General features: G+C 43.0%; 1 protein-coding gene across 1 annotated transcript in view; it reads left to right on the forward strand.

The window, feature by feature from the left end:
• Positions 1 to 15,220, forward strand: part of LOC307026363 (sodium/hydrogen exchanger 9-like) — an 84,769-nt gene that overhangs the window by 27,350 nt on the left and 42,199 nt on the right. Inside the window, exons 7-11 of the mRNA XM_079661705.1 lie at positions 1,254 to 1,392; positions 3,629 to 3,734; positions 8,228 to 8,316; positions 10,513 to 10,626; positions 13,843 to 13,954. Of these exons, the coding sequence (XP_079517831.1) occupies positions 1,254 to 1,392; positions 3,629 to 3,734; positions 8,228 to 8,316; positions 10,513 to 10,626; positions 13,843 to 13,954 (560 nt within the window). The remainder of the gene's footprint in view (positions 1 to 1,253; positions 1,393 to 3,628; positions 3,735 to 8,227; positions 8,317 to 10,512; positions 10,627 to 13,842; positions 13,955 to 15,220) is intronic.

Genomic DNA, 15,220 nt, shown 5'->3' on the forward strand with positions numbered 1-15,220 from the left:
ATGCAGAAAGGAGCAATGTCCAACTTTACAGCGGAAATAACCATGTTTCTAGCCTGGATCCAATCAAAGTTATTCTGGATATAGTTAATTCATGACAATGGAGTGCATTTTTTCACCGTGAGTACATTTGTAAGTAAAATAAGTTTTGCCGTGAGTGAGTGAAAGTCTTATTTCTTCTTGAGGTCTGCAGTGAAGCGTGTACACATGTGCTGAATATGAAAAGACTCTGTGTGTGCCCACTGTGCGACAGTCAAGGATAAACAACCTGTGGCCGAAGAGCCAGTCAGGTGGATGTCAGTTTTACATTCTGAGGCCTCCGTGCCTATGTTTTTGTTTTCACTGCTAGTTTATGCTTGTGTTTAATTCGTGCATTAAAAATAAATAAAATCATTAATGAAGTTTCAGCTCAGACCCCGCGCTTAATAAGTCCCACCTACATTTCTCCAGGCCCACCCACACAATAATTCCGACATCATACTGATCTTCAAAAAAAAGAAAAACTCCCTCTGGATGGATTTGAGCCTTTGCAGACCATCTACATGCACAACGCCTATATTTACGAGGAGTTTTATTCTTGCTAACAGAATGTGTGTCCCGTAAAATGTAGGAAGCAAAAGCAACAACCATCTCTTTCACGTTGTTTCGCTGACTCGATGCTTTGACATTAATTTGGAACGATCTGAGGGGAGCATAAGGGTAAAGAAATGTTGTCATAAGGCAGCCTGTCTCTGCTTGCTTCACCTCAGGCCCTCTCTCTCTCTCTCTCTCTCTCTGTCTCCCTCCCTCTCTCCTCCGCCTCTTTTAATGACTTGGATGTGGAAGTCTCCCCTCCCCCCCCCCCTCAAAGTAAATATTTATAGTGGATAGACTCGCACGATGCTGTCTCTGTCAACAACAATAGTATTTCCCCCGTTTGCCACTAACTACTAGGGGCACGTCTCTTCGGCAAATAATTCAGCAGGGATTGTTTTTCAGGGGGAGGGATTTCACTTCTAAAGAAAGCCGTGTATTCTTAGGAGTGACTCCAATAAATTGCACTTAAGGGCTTAGCTCAGCATAATAAGCAAGTGAATGAATGCTCGCTCACACCAAGGACCAAGAGGGCTGTATTTCTGTCGACTGCATTTGTTCCAGAGCCATAAACCATGTTGACGTTTTAATATCTCAGCATCTGTAACACTCATATTTACTTCTGTTGCAATTGCACTTTTTGTTCCATAACTGTTTTTATTGTGTGTCAATTTGTCTTGCAGTGGCATCACCACCTACAGCCAGATGGGTGCAGGGCAAACCTTCGACCCCCCCTCCTTCCTCCTCTCTGTTGGTCATTTTTTTGCCGTGTTTGTGGGCTCCCTCCTCCTGGGTTTCACATTCACAATCACAACAGCCCTCATATCCTTTCATCCCCTCCCATCTCTGTGTCTTCACCCTAAACTCATTATCACCTCGGCATCCGCTGCAATCTATCCACTTCCTCCACTCGGTGATTGCCTCTCTAACTAAACCCCGTACTGTACCACCTGAACACAACTCTAAAGTGCTTCTGCGACACAAATGGTTGCAGAGAGCTCGTCAATCAAGCAAATCGCTTCTGATGAAATGTCGATGTCCAGCGTTTCCCTCTGATCTCCTAAACGAGGATGTGTGGGGCGCAGCTCTTATTTACAGGGACTAATCTCCAAAGCACAAAGTGAGCATTTATTAGATTTCGCTGATGTTAGCTACAGCAACAGCCTGCTCTTTTGTGCTTGCTCCTCAAACAGTGGAGACTCAGTTCGACTTCCAGTTATCTTTTAATTACTCGCTGTCCCTGTCCTTGTTAATTAGCTAAAAGCATCCAGACTAGGGAAGGTGTTTTCATTATTGTACGGTAACTGTATCCAAGGGATAGTAGAATTATCTGTCTTAATATTGTTATATTAATAGTACCTTGATCTTAAAGGTGGGGTAGGTAAGTTTGAGAAACCGGCTCGAGATACACTTGTTGTTATATTCCATGGAATGCTCTTAACATCCCGATAGCAATGAATATCTTAAAGTGGACCTATCATGCTATATTTGAATAATATAGTGTAGGACCATACCTATATAAGGCATATTTATACTTTTTATTTTTCAAAATACCAAACAGATCATGCATTTTAGCCATTCCTCATTTCGCTCAATGTAACACTGTGTTTGCATCATGGGCTGATTCTGTGAGAACAGCACCATCTACAGGCCTGGCATATGTACTACAGCGTCTCCAGCGCTTTCCAACGGCAATGTCCGTGGCTGTCTCCTCCTGATTGGTGGAGTTGGCCAAATAGCCCTAGCGCCACTTCTGTGACGTCATAGAAGTGTTCAAATCTGGATCAGTCTGTATCAGATCCATTGCAGCCCCTTTTTAAGAGATTTGGGTATGGAGGGAAATAGAGAGGGTTGTGTTTTCTGACACTTGGTGAGTTCCCTGGAACACCGGGGACACATGTTCATGTAGACAAGACGTACAAAAGTGCATTTTGCATGATAGGTTCCCTTTAAGTGCTTTGACAAAATATCCATAAAAAAATATCATCTGTGGAAGCCGTGGCGCTGTAAAAAGCAAGACCAATCATCTGAGCCGGCTAAAGTAACTGGATGGCCTACCTGCCTGTCAGCCTTCCACCTGTGCACAAACTGATCTCGTGCCCTCATTGGTCATGTGATCGTTCGTGTGTGTTGGAGGAGGGGCTCTGTGAGGAAGTGGCAGATTTTTTCCGGTTGTGTATTTTCAAATTCTAGCGCACTCGAGCTGCTTTCTCCAAAATTACCCACCCCACCTTTAAGTTTCTTTGACTTATACAAGAACTGAACTTTCAACCTGTGTTGTTCTTTCTGGAACAGAGGGTAACGTCTTGCTGTGTGCTTTAACAGGAAGTTCTGCCAGACGGGGAGCAGGAGTGGGATGTGGACTTTGTTATCTGTTGGTAAAGTTGCAGAAAAAGTCTTAAGACCCTTGGGTTACTCTTAATGGGGAAGACAGGTCTTAGTGAACAGTGGCAGAGAAACACAACACTCTTTGGTTCATGAAAACTGACACAACAGGCAGACACATGCTGTTGCAACGCTAACAACAACTCCTGGCCCTGAAAGTTCGCCTTGTTACAAAAAAGGTCCTGTTATATAGAAGCCTATGAGATAATGACCTGATATCTCACTCAATGACCTCAGTAAACATGTTCCTGAAGAGGTTTTAGTCATAATAGGCCGTTTTAAGTCTTTCTAAATACAGCATTTTGTAAATTATGATCCTGTTTAGAGAGAAATGGTTATACTCTGGGGTGTAGCTATGACTTTTACAATGTTTCCTGGTAGGGTGGATAAAAGCTGCTTCTCCCATTTTATCTTGGGGCACTGTTGGAAGATTTAAAGAGGACCTTAGGGCTCGTACAGGGACATAAAACGACAGAGAATCAGTGATATATCTGAGGGCGCCAAACCAGCTTTATGAAGCAGTAAAATTGATTTTAAGATCTAAAAGATACAGAGAGCCAATGCAGATGAAACATGAGTAATGTGCTCTAATGTGTCTACAGTTAATGCAACTATGTATTAGCGTAATGCAAAGTGTTAACTATTGTAAGATTGTCTTTAACTCTCTTTCCACCTCACCAAATTCACTCTGCTCCACGAGAACCCACTGCTGGAAACATCCGTCTTCTTCCTGCTGTCCTGGAGCTGCTTCCTCGCTGCCAAAGCCAGTGGACTTTCAGGTGAGGTGTGTGTGTGTGTGTGTGTGTGTGTGTGTGTGTGTGTGTGTGTGTGTGTGTGTGTGTGTGTGTGTGTGTGTGTGTGTGTGTGTGTGTGTGTGTGTGTGTGTGTGTGTGTGTGTGTGTGTGTGTGTGTGTGTGTGTGTGTGTGTGTGTGTGTGTGTGTGTGTGTGTGTGTGTGTGTGTGTGTGTGTGTGTGTGTGTGTGTGTGTGTGTGTGTGTGTGTGTGTGTGTGTGTGTGTGTGTGTGTGTGTGTGTGTGTGTGTGTGTGTGTGTGTGTGTGTGTGTGTGTGTGTGTGTGTGTGTGTGTGTGTGTGTGTGTGAACCTCTCTGCCTCAATGCTTCTCCTTGGCCATTGGCACTCTAAACACCTGGAAGTTACTGTTTGTGTTCTTTCCAGACATGACAAACACAAAGCAGGACACTTGGTCCCCCTATCTGCAACATAACCTGCACGAGAACAGATGAAATCCCACCCCATCATTAGAGCAAGGTCATCTCCTTTACATGCATGTACCATCCCCTCTGAGAGTCCTTGCCGTTGTCGCGAGTCAATAAAATGAGAAAGTATGAAGCTCTCTCTTCTCCACAGGGAACCGCAGCTACCAATCCCATTCTGGGCTCAACCCCCATAACTCATTTTAACACGCCGTCCGCCCTCCTCTGTCTGAGCGCTCCTTTTCAGTCTGGAGATGGCTCCACAGATATGCAGCAAGCCATAAAAGGCATAATAGCATTCTTGCCCTAGCTGTTTGCACAGATTTCCTGGAAAGTCGAGTGTTCAGGGGACGTACAATTGAATACACCATGACCTTGCTTTGTTTTTCTTTATCTTTCCACCCAGGGGAAGGTTGCATTTCTATTAGATGCATTGTATCTGATATGTTGGGTAGCTTGAAACCAACAAGTACGTGGCTCCACTGCCTGGGTTTGTCCCCATCTATATCCTCACAAACATGTATTATAGTGTCCATGAGCACATTAGTGTTGCTCCTGCCTTGATTGTGTCGGAGGCATTCCTATCATTGTGCTGATGTTGTCGATCTCCCTCCCACTTGTCAGTACTCCCTGTGGCCTGTGGGGGAGGAGGAGACGCTTTTAATTAAAAATAGCGTGACCTCTCTATTGGACCCACATGCGATGTCTATAAAGTACATACTGCCCAGTGTGGGAGGTACACCGCAGCAAAACCTCAGGGCAGTCATTCTCTGATGGAGAGCCTCGGGTATTTTTAGTACATACAACTCTCTCTGCTGTAGTGTTACTGAAATACAGTTTTGACGCCTCGTAACCAAACTAATGTGTGGAGAGCTGCTCTGTTCAAAAGCCTTAATGGGTCCATTTGGGGTGAAGCGGCACCTCATCCAGAGCGGCCCAGTGAGAGCCTTGCTGTCATTAATCTTACGTCCCTCACAACCGCTCATTACGGGATGTGTTGCCAGTAGGGCTGCTCAATTATTCATATTTTAATTACGATTATGACTTGCAACAATTACAAAAACAACGTAATCGAAGCAAAAATATTATTTTTGTATTATTATTATTACTTTCTTTTTTTAAATAATATTTTTGTTTTTGTTTTTCAGTTGAATTATACTTCAAGTTCAGGGTAATCAACTGTTGAAAACATACTGTTCACATTTTGTTCTCCAATAAATGGATGTTTTCAAAGTCAATCGCATTTAATAATCGCAATTACAATTATGGGCGGTGGTGGCGAAGTCGATAGGGACAACTGGAAGGTCACCAGTTCAAGTCCCGGCAAGACCAAGTGCTACCGAGGTGTCCCTGAGCAAGGCACCGTTCCCTACACTGCTCCCCGGGCGCCGTTCAAAATGGCAGCACACTGCTCCTAACACTAGGATGGGTCAAATGCAGAGAAACAACTTCCACACAGGGATTAATAAAGTATATCAAAATCAAAAAATATTGACCCAAATAATCGAGATTATGATTTTTGCCATAATCGAGCAGCCCTAGTTGCCAGGAAGTTGAAGGAAGGGACTCTACGTGGTGGACTACCCCTGTCTGTGATATGTAAACTAAGGAGGATGTCGAGGCACTGAACCAAAATGAGATCCAGGTTTTTGCTGAGAAGGACACTGAACGAGGATTACTGGAGCTGGCACAGGTCTGTGTGAAGGCGGATGGTGAAGAGAGAATAATGGACTGGTTTCACTTAGCAGCCTGAACCCCGGCCGGCTACTTGTCTCTGCTGCCGTATTTATTCCTGCCAGCTCTGTCCTCTAACTGTTGCTCCACATCACAGTCATTTCACATGTTTCCCCCCCATCTTCTGTGATTCTCTTTCAAGGTAGAGGGATGTGAAATTGAATTTCTGCAACAAAGCACGCGGCAGCAACCCACCTCTTCATGCTTTGCTTTTCAAATGCCAGATCTCTGGTCCAGAAAGCCTCCTCTTTACCAGCAGGGGTCCTTAATCACTCCCACCACTGATTTCCTTTCCCCTGCTGGACTTTTCTCTTGTCATTTATTTGCCTTTTGTTAATTTCCGCTCCCCCGCATCTGGCCCAATCTACAGCGCTGATATCATTCTTTAGCATTTATCATTCCTAGAGCGTCATGTCTCTCGAGTTGAAATAGAAGTCATGACTTGTGCCAGAAACATGCAGAGGACGCTTGAATTGGGTTGGACAGAACATTTTGATTTAACTGTTTATACAGCTGGAATCCACTGGAACAATAGGTGGGGTTGGGTCGGTATGATCTGCATTCGCATACTTAGTCGTAGCACAAGGTTTCAATTAGATTCTCTGTGAATGCTTACATGGATTGTTCTGCCATTGTTTCCTGGTTTAATTTCAAAATCATGTCGTTGAACTAAACTAGAATATCTCTGGCCGGTGGCTTTAATTAAATAAATGCTGGTTTCAATCACGCAGACAAAGATCCTTTGTCCCATTATAGAAACACCTCCTACAGCATATTCTCTGCATGAGAGGCCCCGAGGCTCTGTGTGTCACCCAGCACACGGATATATATATTCACACTGATTACATAACGTGTGCATGTATCAGCGATTTGGCATACTTTGTACTAATTAGGTAGATACAGCACATGGTTGAACTCCCCCTCCATGTGTTCTCCAAAAGTTTTGATACTCGCATTTAAAACAGATTTTAAAGAATCTTTTGGGGGATTTCCCTCTTCTGTAGGGTGTTATATAGGTTTGTGTGCATGTAAATGGTCTGCAAAGGCTAAAATCCCTGTACATGATAAGCTAAGGGCGGGATATCTCTAAGAGGTTGACCAATCACAACAGAGCCGGCCAGCTAACCAATCAGAGCAGCTCTGGTTTCAGACAGAGGGTGAAAAGAGGTGCTGCAGCACACACAGGCAGTATGAGAACAATAAAGAGCTTTTTGAACATTAAAGCATGGAGACATGTAGAGACACTACATACTGATATACACCTGAACATCAGCAGGACAGGACTCTTTAAAGTAGAGACACTACATACTGATATACACCTGAACATCAGCAGGAGAGGACTCTTTAAAGTAGAGACACTACATACTGATATACACCTGAACATCAGCAGGAGAGGACTCTTTAAAGTAGAGACACTACATACTGATATACACCTGAACATCAGCAGGAGAGGACTCTTTAAAGTAGAGACACTATATACTGATATACACCTGAACATCAGCAGGAGAGGACTCTTTAAAGTAGAGACACTACATACTGATATACACCTGAACATCAGCAGGAGAGGACTCTTTAAAGTAGAGACACTATATACTGATATACACCTGAACATCAGCAGGAGAGGACTCTTTAAAGTAGAGACACTACATACTGATATACACCTGAACATCAGCAGGAGAGGACTCTTTAAAGTAGAGACACTACATACTGATATACACCTGAACCTCAGCAGGAGAGGACTCTTTAAAGTACAGACACTACATACTGATATACACCTGAACATCAGCAGGAGAGGACTCTTTAAAGTAGAGACACTACATACTGATATACACCTGAACATCAGCAGGAGAGGACTCTTTAAAGTAGAGACACTAACATCAGCAGGAGAGGACTCTTTAAAGTAGAGACACTATATACTGATATACACCTGAACATCAGCAGGAGAGGACTCTTTAAAGTAGAGACACTACATACTGATATACACCTGCAGGAGAGGACTCTTTAAAGTAGAGACACTACATACTGATATACACCTGAACCTCAGCAGGAGAGGACTCTTTAAAGTACAGACACTACATACTGATATACACCTGAACATCAGCAGGAGAGGACTCTTTAAAGTAGAGACACTACATACTGATATACGCCTGAACATCAGCAGGAGAGGACTCTTTAAAGTAGAGACACTAACATCAGCAGGAGAGGACTCTTTAAAGTAGAGACACTAACATCAGCAGGAGAGGACTCTTTAATACATCTTTGTAAATGTTATCCCTCTCTCTGAACGTTCCTTCATGTACCTTTTGTGTTTCTTTATCTTTCAGGTATCGTGGCGGTGCTGTTTTGTGGTTTGAGCCAGGCAAGGTACACGCTTCACAATTTATCCTCCGAGGGCAGGACCAGGACCAAGCAGGTGGGTTTTCTAGATAAAGATTGAGGCCTTTTCCCACTCTTGTTATCAAACACAATGTTACGATGCCTCACTTTGTTCACATTTCCTTTTAATGCCAATATTTGTGTCCTGGGTGCGTGCATAAGCAATCATTAATTGCCATTAGTGCTCTGGGGGTCCAGTGGGTGTCTGTGTGGGAGGCCGGTCTCGACTATCTGCTTAAAAGGCTGAGCACAGATGGTGGCGAGCACGCGGCCATACTGTACCAGCCTCACAGAGGAGCAAATGAATCCGAAGCACACGTATATACACTCCTATATGCATTTATTATTCATTAACAGTGGAGCTAACGGTTTATCACAGAAGAAGTGGATTTGTTATGAGGAAGTCAACGCATGGTGCAGTGTGTTTACTTGGCAGGAGGCCTTTATCTACATTTTTATGATTTATATATGCAGCAGCAGCTCAAAGGACAAGACAACGTGTTTCACTGTGCAGACACTGGTTGAATAGCTAGTAGGCGAGATATGTTTTCTCCGTGGCACCCATTGTCCTTGTGATGTGAGTCTTCTGGGAAGAAACCTGCTTTTATTCAATTAAATCACTTTCTTTACTAAGGCTCTAGTTTAGCTGGTAAAGAACAGACGATAATAGCCTGAATCATTAATGAAGTCATAATATCTGCTCTAATTTAATCCAGATACCAAATAATGACCTTAATTAATATTTGATTTCATCTTTTGCAGTAAAACCCAATTAAAGTGATTCAAATTCTATTTTTATTCGCAGTAATTGACATCCAAGCTCTTTGATGTGGTCTGGATCGTTAGAGGATGTGTGAGGAGAGAAGTGCACATTGTTAGCCGTCTTTGTCTAGAAAGTTATTCTTTACCCACTTTTACAAAAGGCATATTTAATATCAATCATTTAACGAGAAGATAGTGACGAAATCATGTCTGCTTCCACACGCAATCCCATGTTGTCCCAAAGCAAGCTGTAGATGTGTGCCACCTCAAAGGATCAGAGTAACACACACACACACACACACACACACACACACACACACACACACACACACACACACACACACACACACACAGACACAGACACAGACACAGACACAGACATAGACATAGACATAGACATAGACATAGACATAGACACACACACACACACACACACACACACACACACACACACACACACACACACACACACACACACACACACACACACACACACACACACACACACACACACACACACACACACACACAGACAGACAGACACATAGACACACACATAGACACACACACACACAGATACACACACACATAGACACACACATAGACACACACACACACAAGTCAAGTCAAAGTCAACTCAAAATATGTTTGTACACACAGAAAGATCGAAATACTTTTTCCCACAGTCCCGCAGTATAAAATAAAGTATATACAATATATATAAAATATGTATACACATACCCAGTGTTTCCCCAACCATTGTCTTGGAGGGGCGCTGCGCCCAGCCAACGGAGCCCCGTGCCCCCCCCTGAAATTCAAGGTGTTTAAAAAAAAAAATATATATATTGTATTTTATTTTTATTTTTTAATAATGCATGTATATAGCACCAAATTGCAACTAATCTATATCCTCTGTCATTTTTCATATTGAACTTGTGCTCTTTTATTAAATAAACTAAGCGCTTTCATTTTAAATTATGAGTTTAGTGTTTATGACCCTGGCATTAATCAATAACAATAATCCACAGCTCCCCTCTCTGCTCCAGAGGATTTAAAAAATATATATCACAATGCCCCCCCCCCACCGCCGCGCCCCGCTCAGGCAGCACCCCCCCAAAGCAGTAATCCTAGGGGAAACAATGCATACCTATACCCCAACTTATTTACATAACTATATATACATACACATTAAAATACAAGAACACTCAATAATTACAAAAAACACAAAATAACCGTTTACTTTACAAGCTCTAGATGTTTGCCACCTCAAAGGATCAGAGAGTAACATCCCATTTCAGATATGATCCGAGACACACACACACACACACACACACACACACACACACACACACACACACACACACACACACACACACACACACACACACACACAGCCTCTACCCTTTACCCCTCCTCATCTCCTATGACCTTCTCCCTCATGATCCTCTCAATCCTGTTTTATCTTTTGCAGCTCTTTGAAGTCTTCAACTTCCTCGGGGAGATTTTCATCTTCAGCTACATGGGATATGTATTGTTGACTTTTCCTCACCACGTCTTCAAAGCCCTCTTCATTGCTGGGGCCTTTGTATCCTTGTACTGTTGCATGATGGGGCATCCTTACCCCCTGCTGTGCATCCTTTGGACCCCAGTTTCGCTGTCTCTCTTCCACATTATGCAATAATCTGCACAATCATCTACTACTTATTGGACCAGGGTGGTTTTCCTGCTTCCTACCGTGCCTCTCTTGCTGCACTGCAGTACAGTAATTTCCCCAGTCCTTTAGAAAAAACAAAAACCTCAGCACTTAAATTGTACAGGTTTGATCCGGTGAGCTCTGCAAATACCATTCAGTCGGTCGCCATCACCATCTCTGCAGATTTAGATGCTGCAGTGCAGCGTTGGCTCGCAGGAAGGACTTTTAAACAGCTCTTTAATTATAGCTGCTGATGCTTGTTTTCCATTCTAGCAGAGCTCAGTGGAATAAAGATGTCTGCCTGTGGGAAACGAGTTTACTGTACTTTAAAGGTGGGGTAGGTAAGTTTGAGAAACCGGCTCGAGATACACTTGTTGTTATATTCCATGGAATACTCTTAACATCCCGATAGCAATGAATATCTGAAGTGCTTTGACAACAAATACATTAAAAAAATATCATCTGTGGAAGCTGTGGCGCTGTAAAAAGCACGACCAATCATCTGAGCCGGCCCGGCTAAAGTAACTGGATGGCCTACCTGCCTGTCAGCCTTCCATCTGTGCACAAACTCATCTCGTGCCCTCATTGGTCATGTGCGCGTTCGTGTGTGTTGGAGGAGGGGCTCTGTGAGGAAGTGGTAGATTTGTTCCGGTTGTGTATTTTCAAATTCTAGTGATCTCGAGCCGGTTTCTCCAAATGTACCTACCCCACCTTTAACATGTAGTGGATTAAGCACCGTTTCCCTGTTGAGGTTGAAGATTAAATAATATTAATCCTAGAAACCTTTCTGAAAGAGTTCTTTATGGTATTCACAGTCGTTGTCATAATTTTAACGGCTCATACGGCTTATACATATTTGCTTTTGTTGCATAGAAATGCACGATATTGTTTGGTAGTTTATTTGCATTTAGCAGAAAATGTATTGAGTAATATTTTGTATATTTAACTAATTGTTTAAGACAAATACATTTAGAGAAAATAATTCGTTTTTTGCCTTTTCTTGTCAACCTCAGCTATTTCAGCTTTTTTCCAGTTTCTCCTAATGGACGTTTTTTGGACATATTCATTCTCAACTAGTTTTTAATTAACATATTAGAGACAAACTACTAGCTTATTTGTTATGAACAAGACTTCACTTTCAAATAGGGAACATATTCTGAGTTAGGAATACACATTTTTATTTTTATTTCGACACAATTAACACTTGTAGTTTCATTTCTTGTTACATAAGAACATACCATATTTGTGTGGTGTTATTATGGGAGAATTACTATTCTTGTGTTACTGCTGCTGCATATTGAACAAAGCATATTAAGACCAAAACTCATGTAGAACAACTTCCTAACTTACAATAAATGAGTACTCATTAGAGGGTTATTGAGGAAAAAACTCGTACTAGTACTTGTAGAATATGATCATGTAGAATAAGGCATTAATAAGTGTTTTATAATGACTAACAAAGAGCCAATATACTGCTAATATGCATGTTAATGAACAACTAGTTGATGGTGAATGTGTGTTCCTTAATATAAAGTGTTAACATTATTAGTTATTTAGTAACTAGTTTGGCTGAAGTCTTTATAGACCAGAATACAAAGCAGCCACAATACAAGTTATGTTCAAACACATGTTGTAGTTCCTGTCTCCCAGCAGCTGTCTCCTATGAACAGCTGTTGTTGTCCGTCAGCCTCTCGTCCTGAGGGCAGTGCTCTGGTACTGATGGACTTCTGGCTACAGTTGTCCTTGTCTGAGAGCTGGCATGACGGTAGCGTACGCCTGAGGAGGGACTTGGCTCCAAGGAGCTGTTCTTTCACACTCCGGTGCCCAGATGACCGGCAATTATTATTAGAATCCATCTTCCACCATGGGGTCAAAGGAGACGCAGAAAGAGACGACTGGGCAGATTCTTTATCCCAACTCTCTGGTGTTCAGTGCCAGCCTGGGAGGAAATGTTTGACTTGAGCTTTGAGCCTGGTTAGCTTTGTCCTCGCTGCCACAACAAAAGCTTAGAGGGAAAACAATCTGGATATAAGCAGAGCCGGATGTACACGCAAGAATAACTGGAGGTCGAAGCCCTCGGCGCTCAAAGTGTCCATCAAAATGAAATATCCCCAGTGATTCAACCCCGGTTAATCGCTCCTCGGTTACGCAGTAGATTTTAATCGCTGTAGCTTTCAGCCTTTGCCCGTTACAATGGAGATGGGCTTTATTGGAAATGAGGCTGAGATGAAAGTGCTTAATTACCTCCATTCAAATAGCTCAGAGGCCTTTTGATATGGAGAGATGACTGCTTTTGGGAGCAGGATATTGCTTTTGAAAATCCATAGGGTGCATGAGATCTAATATTGACTGCAGGGTGTGAGTGAGCTTGTTTTAGTAATAGCCCTGTCAGACTGCGGTCCCCTGCCTAAAATATCAGTCCCTTATTATTCCAGGCATCATAAGTTTGACTTACAAAGCTGGAATCACATTAAAGAGGACACGTTTAGCTCATTTTCAGGATCATATTTGTATTTAGTGCCTCTACTTTGACACGTTTCCATGCTTTACTTTCAAGGCTCACCTGAGTTCCTCCATCCTTCCCTTGAATTAGGTACAAGTAACAAGAACCTAGAGGAGGTTTCAAGGGGCCTCTTCTTAAAGTATGAGAAAAGATGATTCCAGGTACCTTTGTCCCTGATAATTGCACAGATATCCTCGTGCCCAGGACACTTAGCATGCAGTCCCTTCCTATGTGCAACATCAAAGTCTGTGTGCAGGGCAGAGACAGCTGGCCGGCCCTGATTGGCTTCATGCCTCGGCATGGTGCCACGCTGCTGTGTTTGCATCCTAAACAGCAAATAGTCCACGATTATTTTTGTATGTGTGTGTGCATAAATGTTGATATTAATGGGTTGACTGTTACAGCCTGATCTCGTGCTTTTTATTAAGGAATTAACTCTGTGTGTGTGTGTGTGTGTGTGTGTGTGTGTGTGTGTGTGTGTGTGTGTGTGTGTGTGTGTGTGTGTGTGTGTGTGTGTGTGTGTGTGTGTGTGTGTGTGTGTGTGTGTGTGTGTGTGTGTGTGTGTGTGTGTGTGTGTGTGTGTGTATTCCTTAACCTGTGCTCAGCTCTCCATCTTTGTAGCAAGAGCCTGTAACATCTACCCGCTCTCGTTCCTCCTGAACCTGGGACGCACCACCAAGATCCCGCGCTCCTTCCAGCACTTCATGATGTTTGCAGGTACAGCTCTTGATAATACATATTGAACAATCTGTCTGACCACATCTCTTGCTGCTAACTTGTTGAATGTTGGGTGATAATATTGCTGCTCTTAAACCTCCACACATTCCACTATCTTCTAACTCATCCATCGCTTCGCTAATGCTGTTATTCTCTGTGAGCTTACGGTATATTTCTAGTCAGAGATCGCTGATTTCCTCCTTCATCTCAGTCATTAGTTTGTCTTTAAATGTGCATTTCTGCGTTATCCTGTAGCTCCAGTGTCCCTGTTTGCTTTTCCTAGTATTCGCTAGATCTTGCCTTTGTTGATTTTCCCGTTCTTCGATAGATTCCTCCACTCATAGCTTCCTTTTTTACTGTCGAGTAGTTGGATTTTGTGGGTTTATTTGAACCGATCCGACAGACTTAGATACCTCATTCACACCAACGCAACTCCGGTTCAAGCTCCGTGCTAGAGCTTTTCAGGTTCAGAACCGGTTCTTCGGTTTAGCTCCGGCTCTTTTCACACCGCCCAGAGTCCGACTGGTGCTGCGTCATCGCGTCATCGTTTGCGTCATGACGTAACCGTTTGCGTGCCTGCTTCATAAAGCCAAACCGCGCGGAAACCCTCACAGCTGACCAGACAACGACAACCATGGCCGATTGTTCTCCAGCTTCCTCTGTACCTCTTCAGAAGACCAGATTCCCAGTAGGTAGCTGGTCTCTTCAGTGGACCACTGCTGCTTGTTAAGTTTCTTCATCGTTGTGTACAAACTGGATAAAACGTGGGCTTTTTGTTGTTGTTCAGGAGTTGATCCCGCCCCTGCCCCTGCCCCCGCCTCGACGTAAGCGTGACGTATGTGGTGCTTTTGTTCTGGCCGGACAATTTTTTGGTGCTCGAAACGAACCGGATTCCGGAGCTAAGAGGCTGCTCCACTGCGGTGTGAACAGGAAAAACCGGTGCTTTTCAAGCTCCAGCTCCGAACCGGCCCTGAAACACCGTTGGTGTGAATGAGGTATATGTTGACTAGTGTCCGCTCACTCCACCATCATACCGGAAGTCTACGGAAAACCTCCACAAAAAACAACTTAATTATTATATTGTCTTCACTGCCTGCATCCCCTGGCTTTAGTATCTAGATGGAAGATGATTGAGTTCGTGTTTGTGTTTGCAAAATATCTAAAAACCTTTTTGATTTAATCAATATTGTCATTTCCTAAGATTTGATAAAGGAAACTCACTGCAGGCCCTTTTTCTATTTTTGTATGTGTATTTTGGAGAGGACT

The sequence above is a fragment of the Notothenia rossii genome (genome assembly GCF_949606895.1).
Source record: "Notothenia rossii genome assembly, chromosome: 12".
NCBI lineage: Eukaryota > Metazoa > Chordata > Actinopteri > Perciformes > Nototheniidae > Notothenia > Notothenia rossii.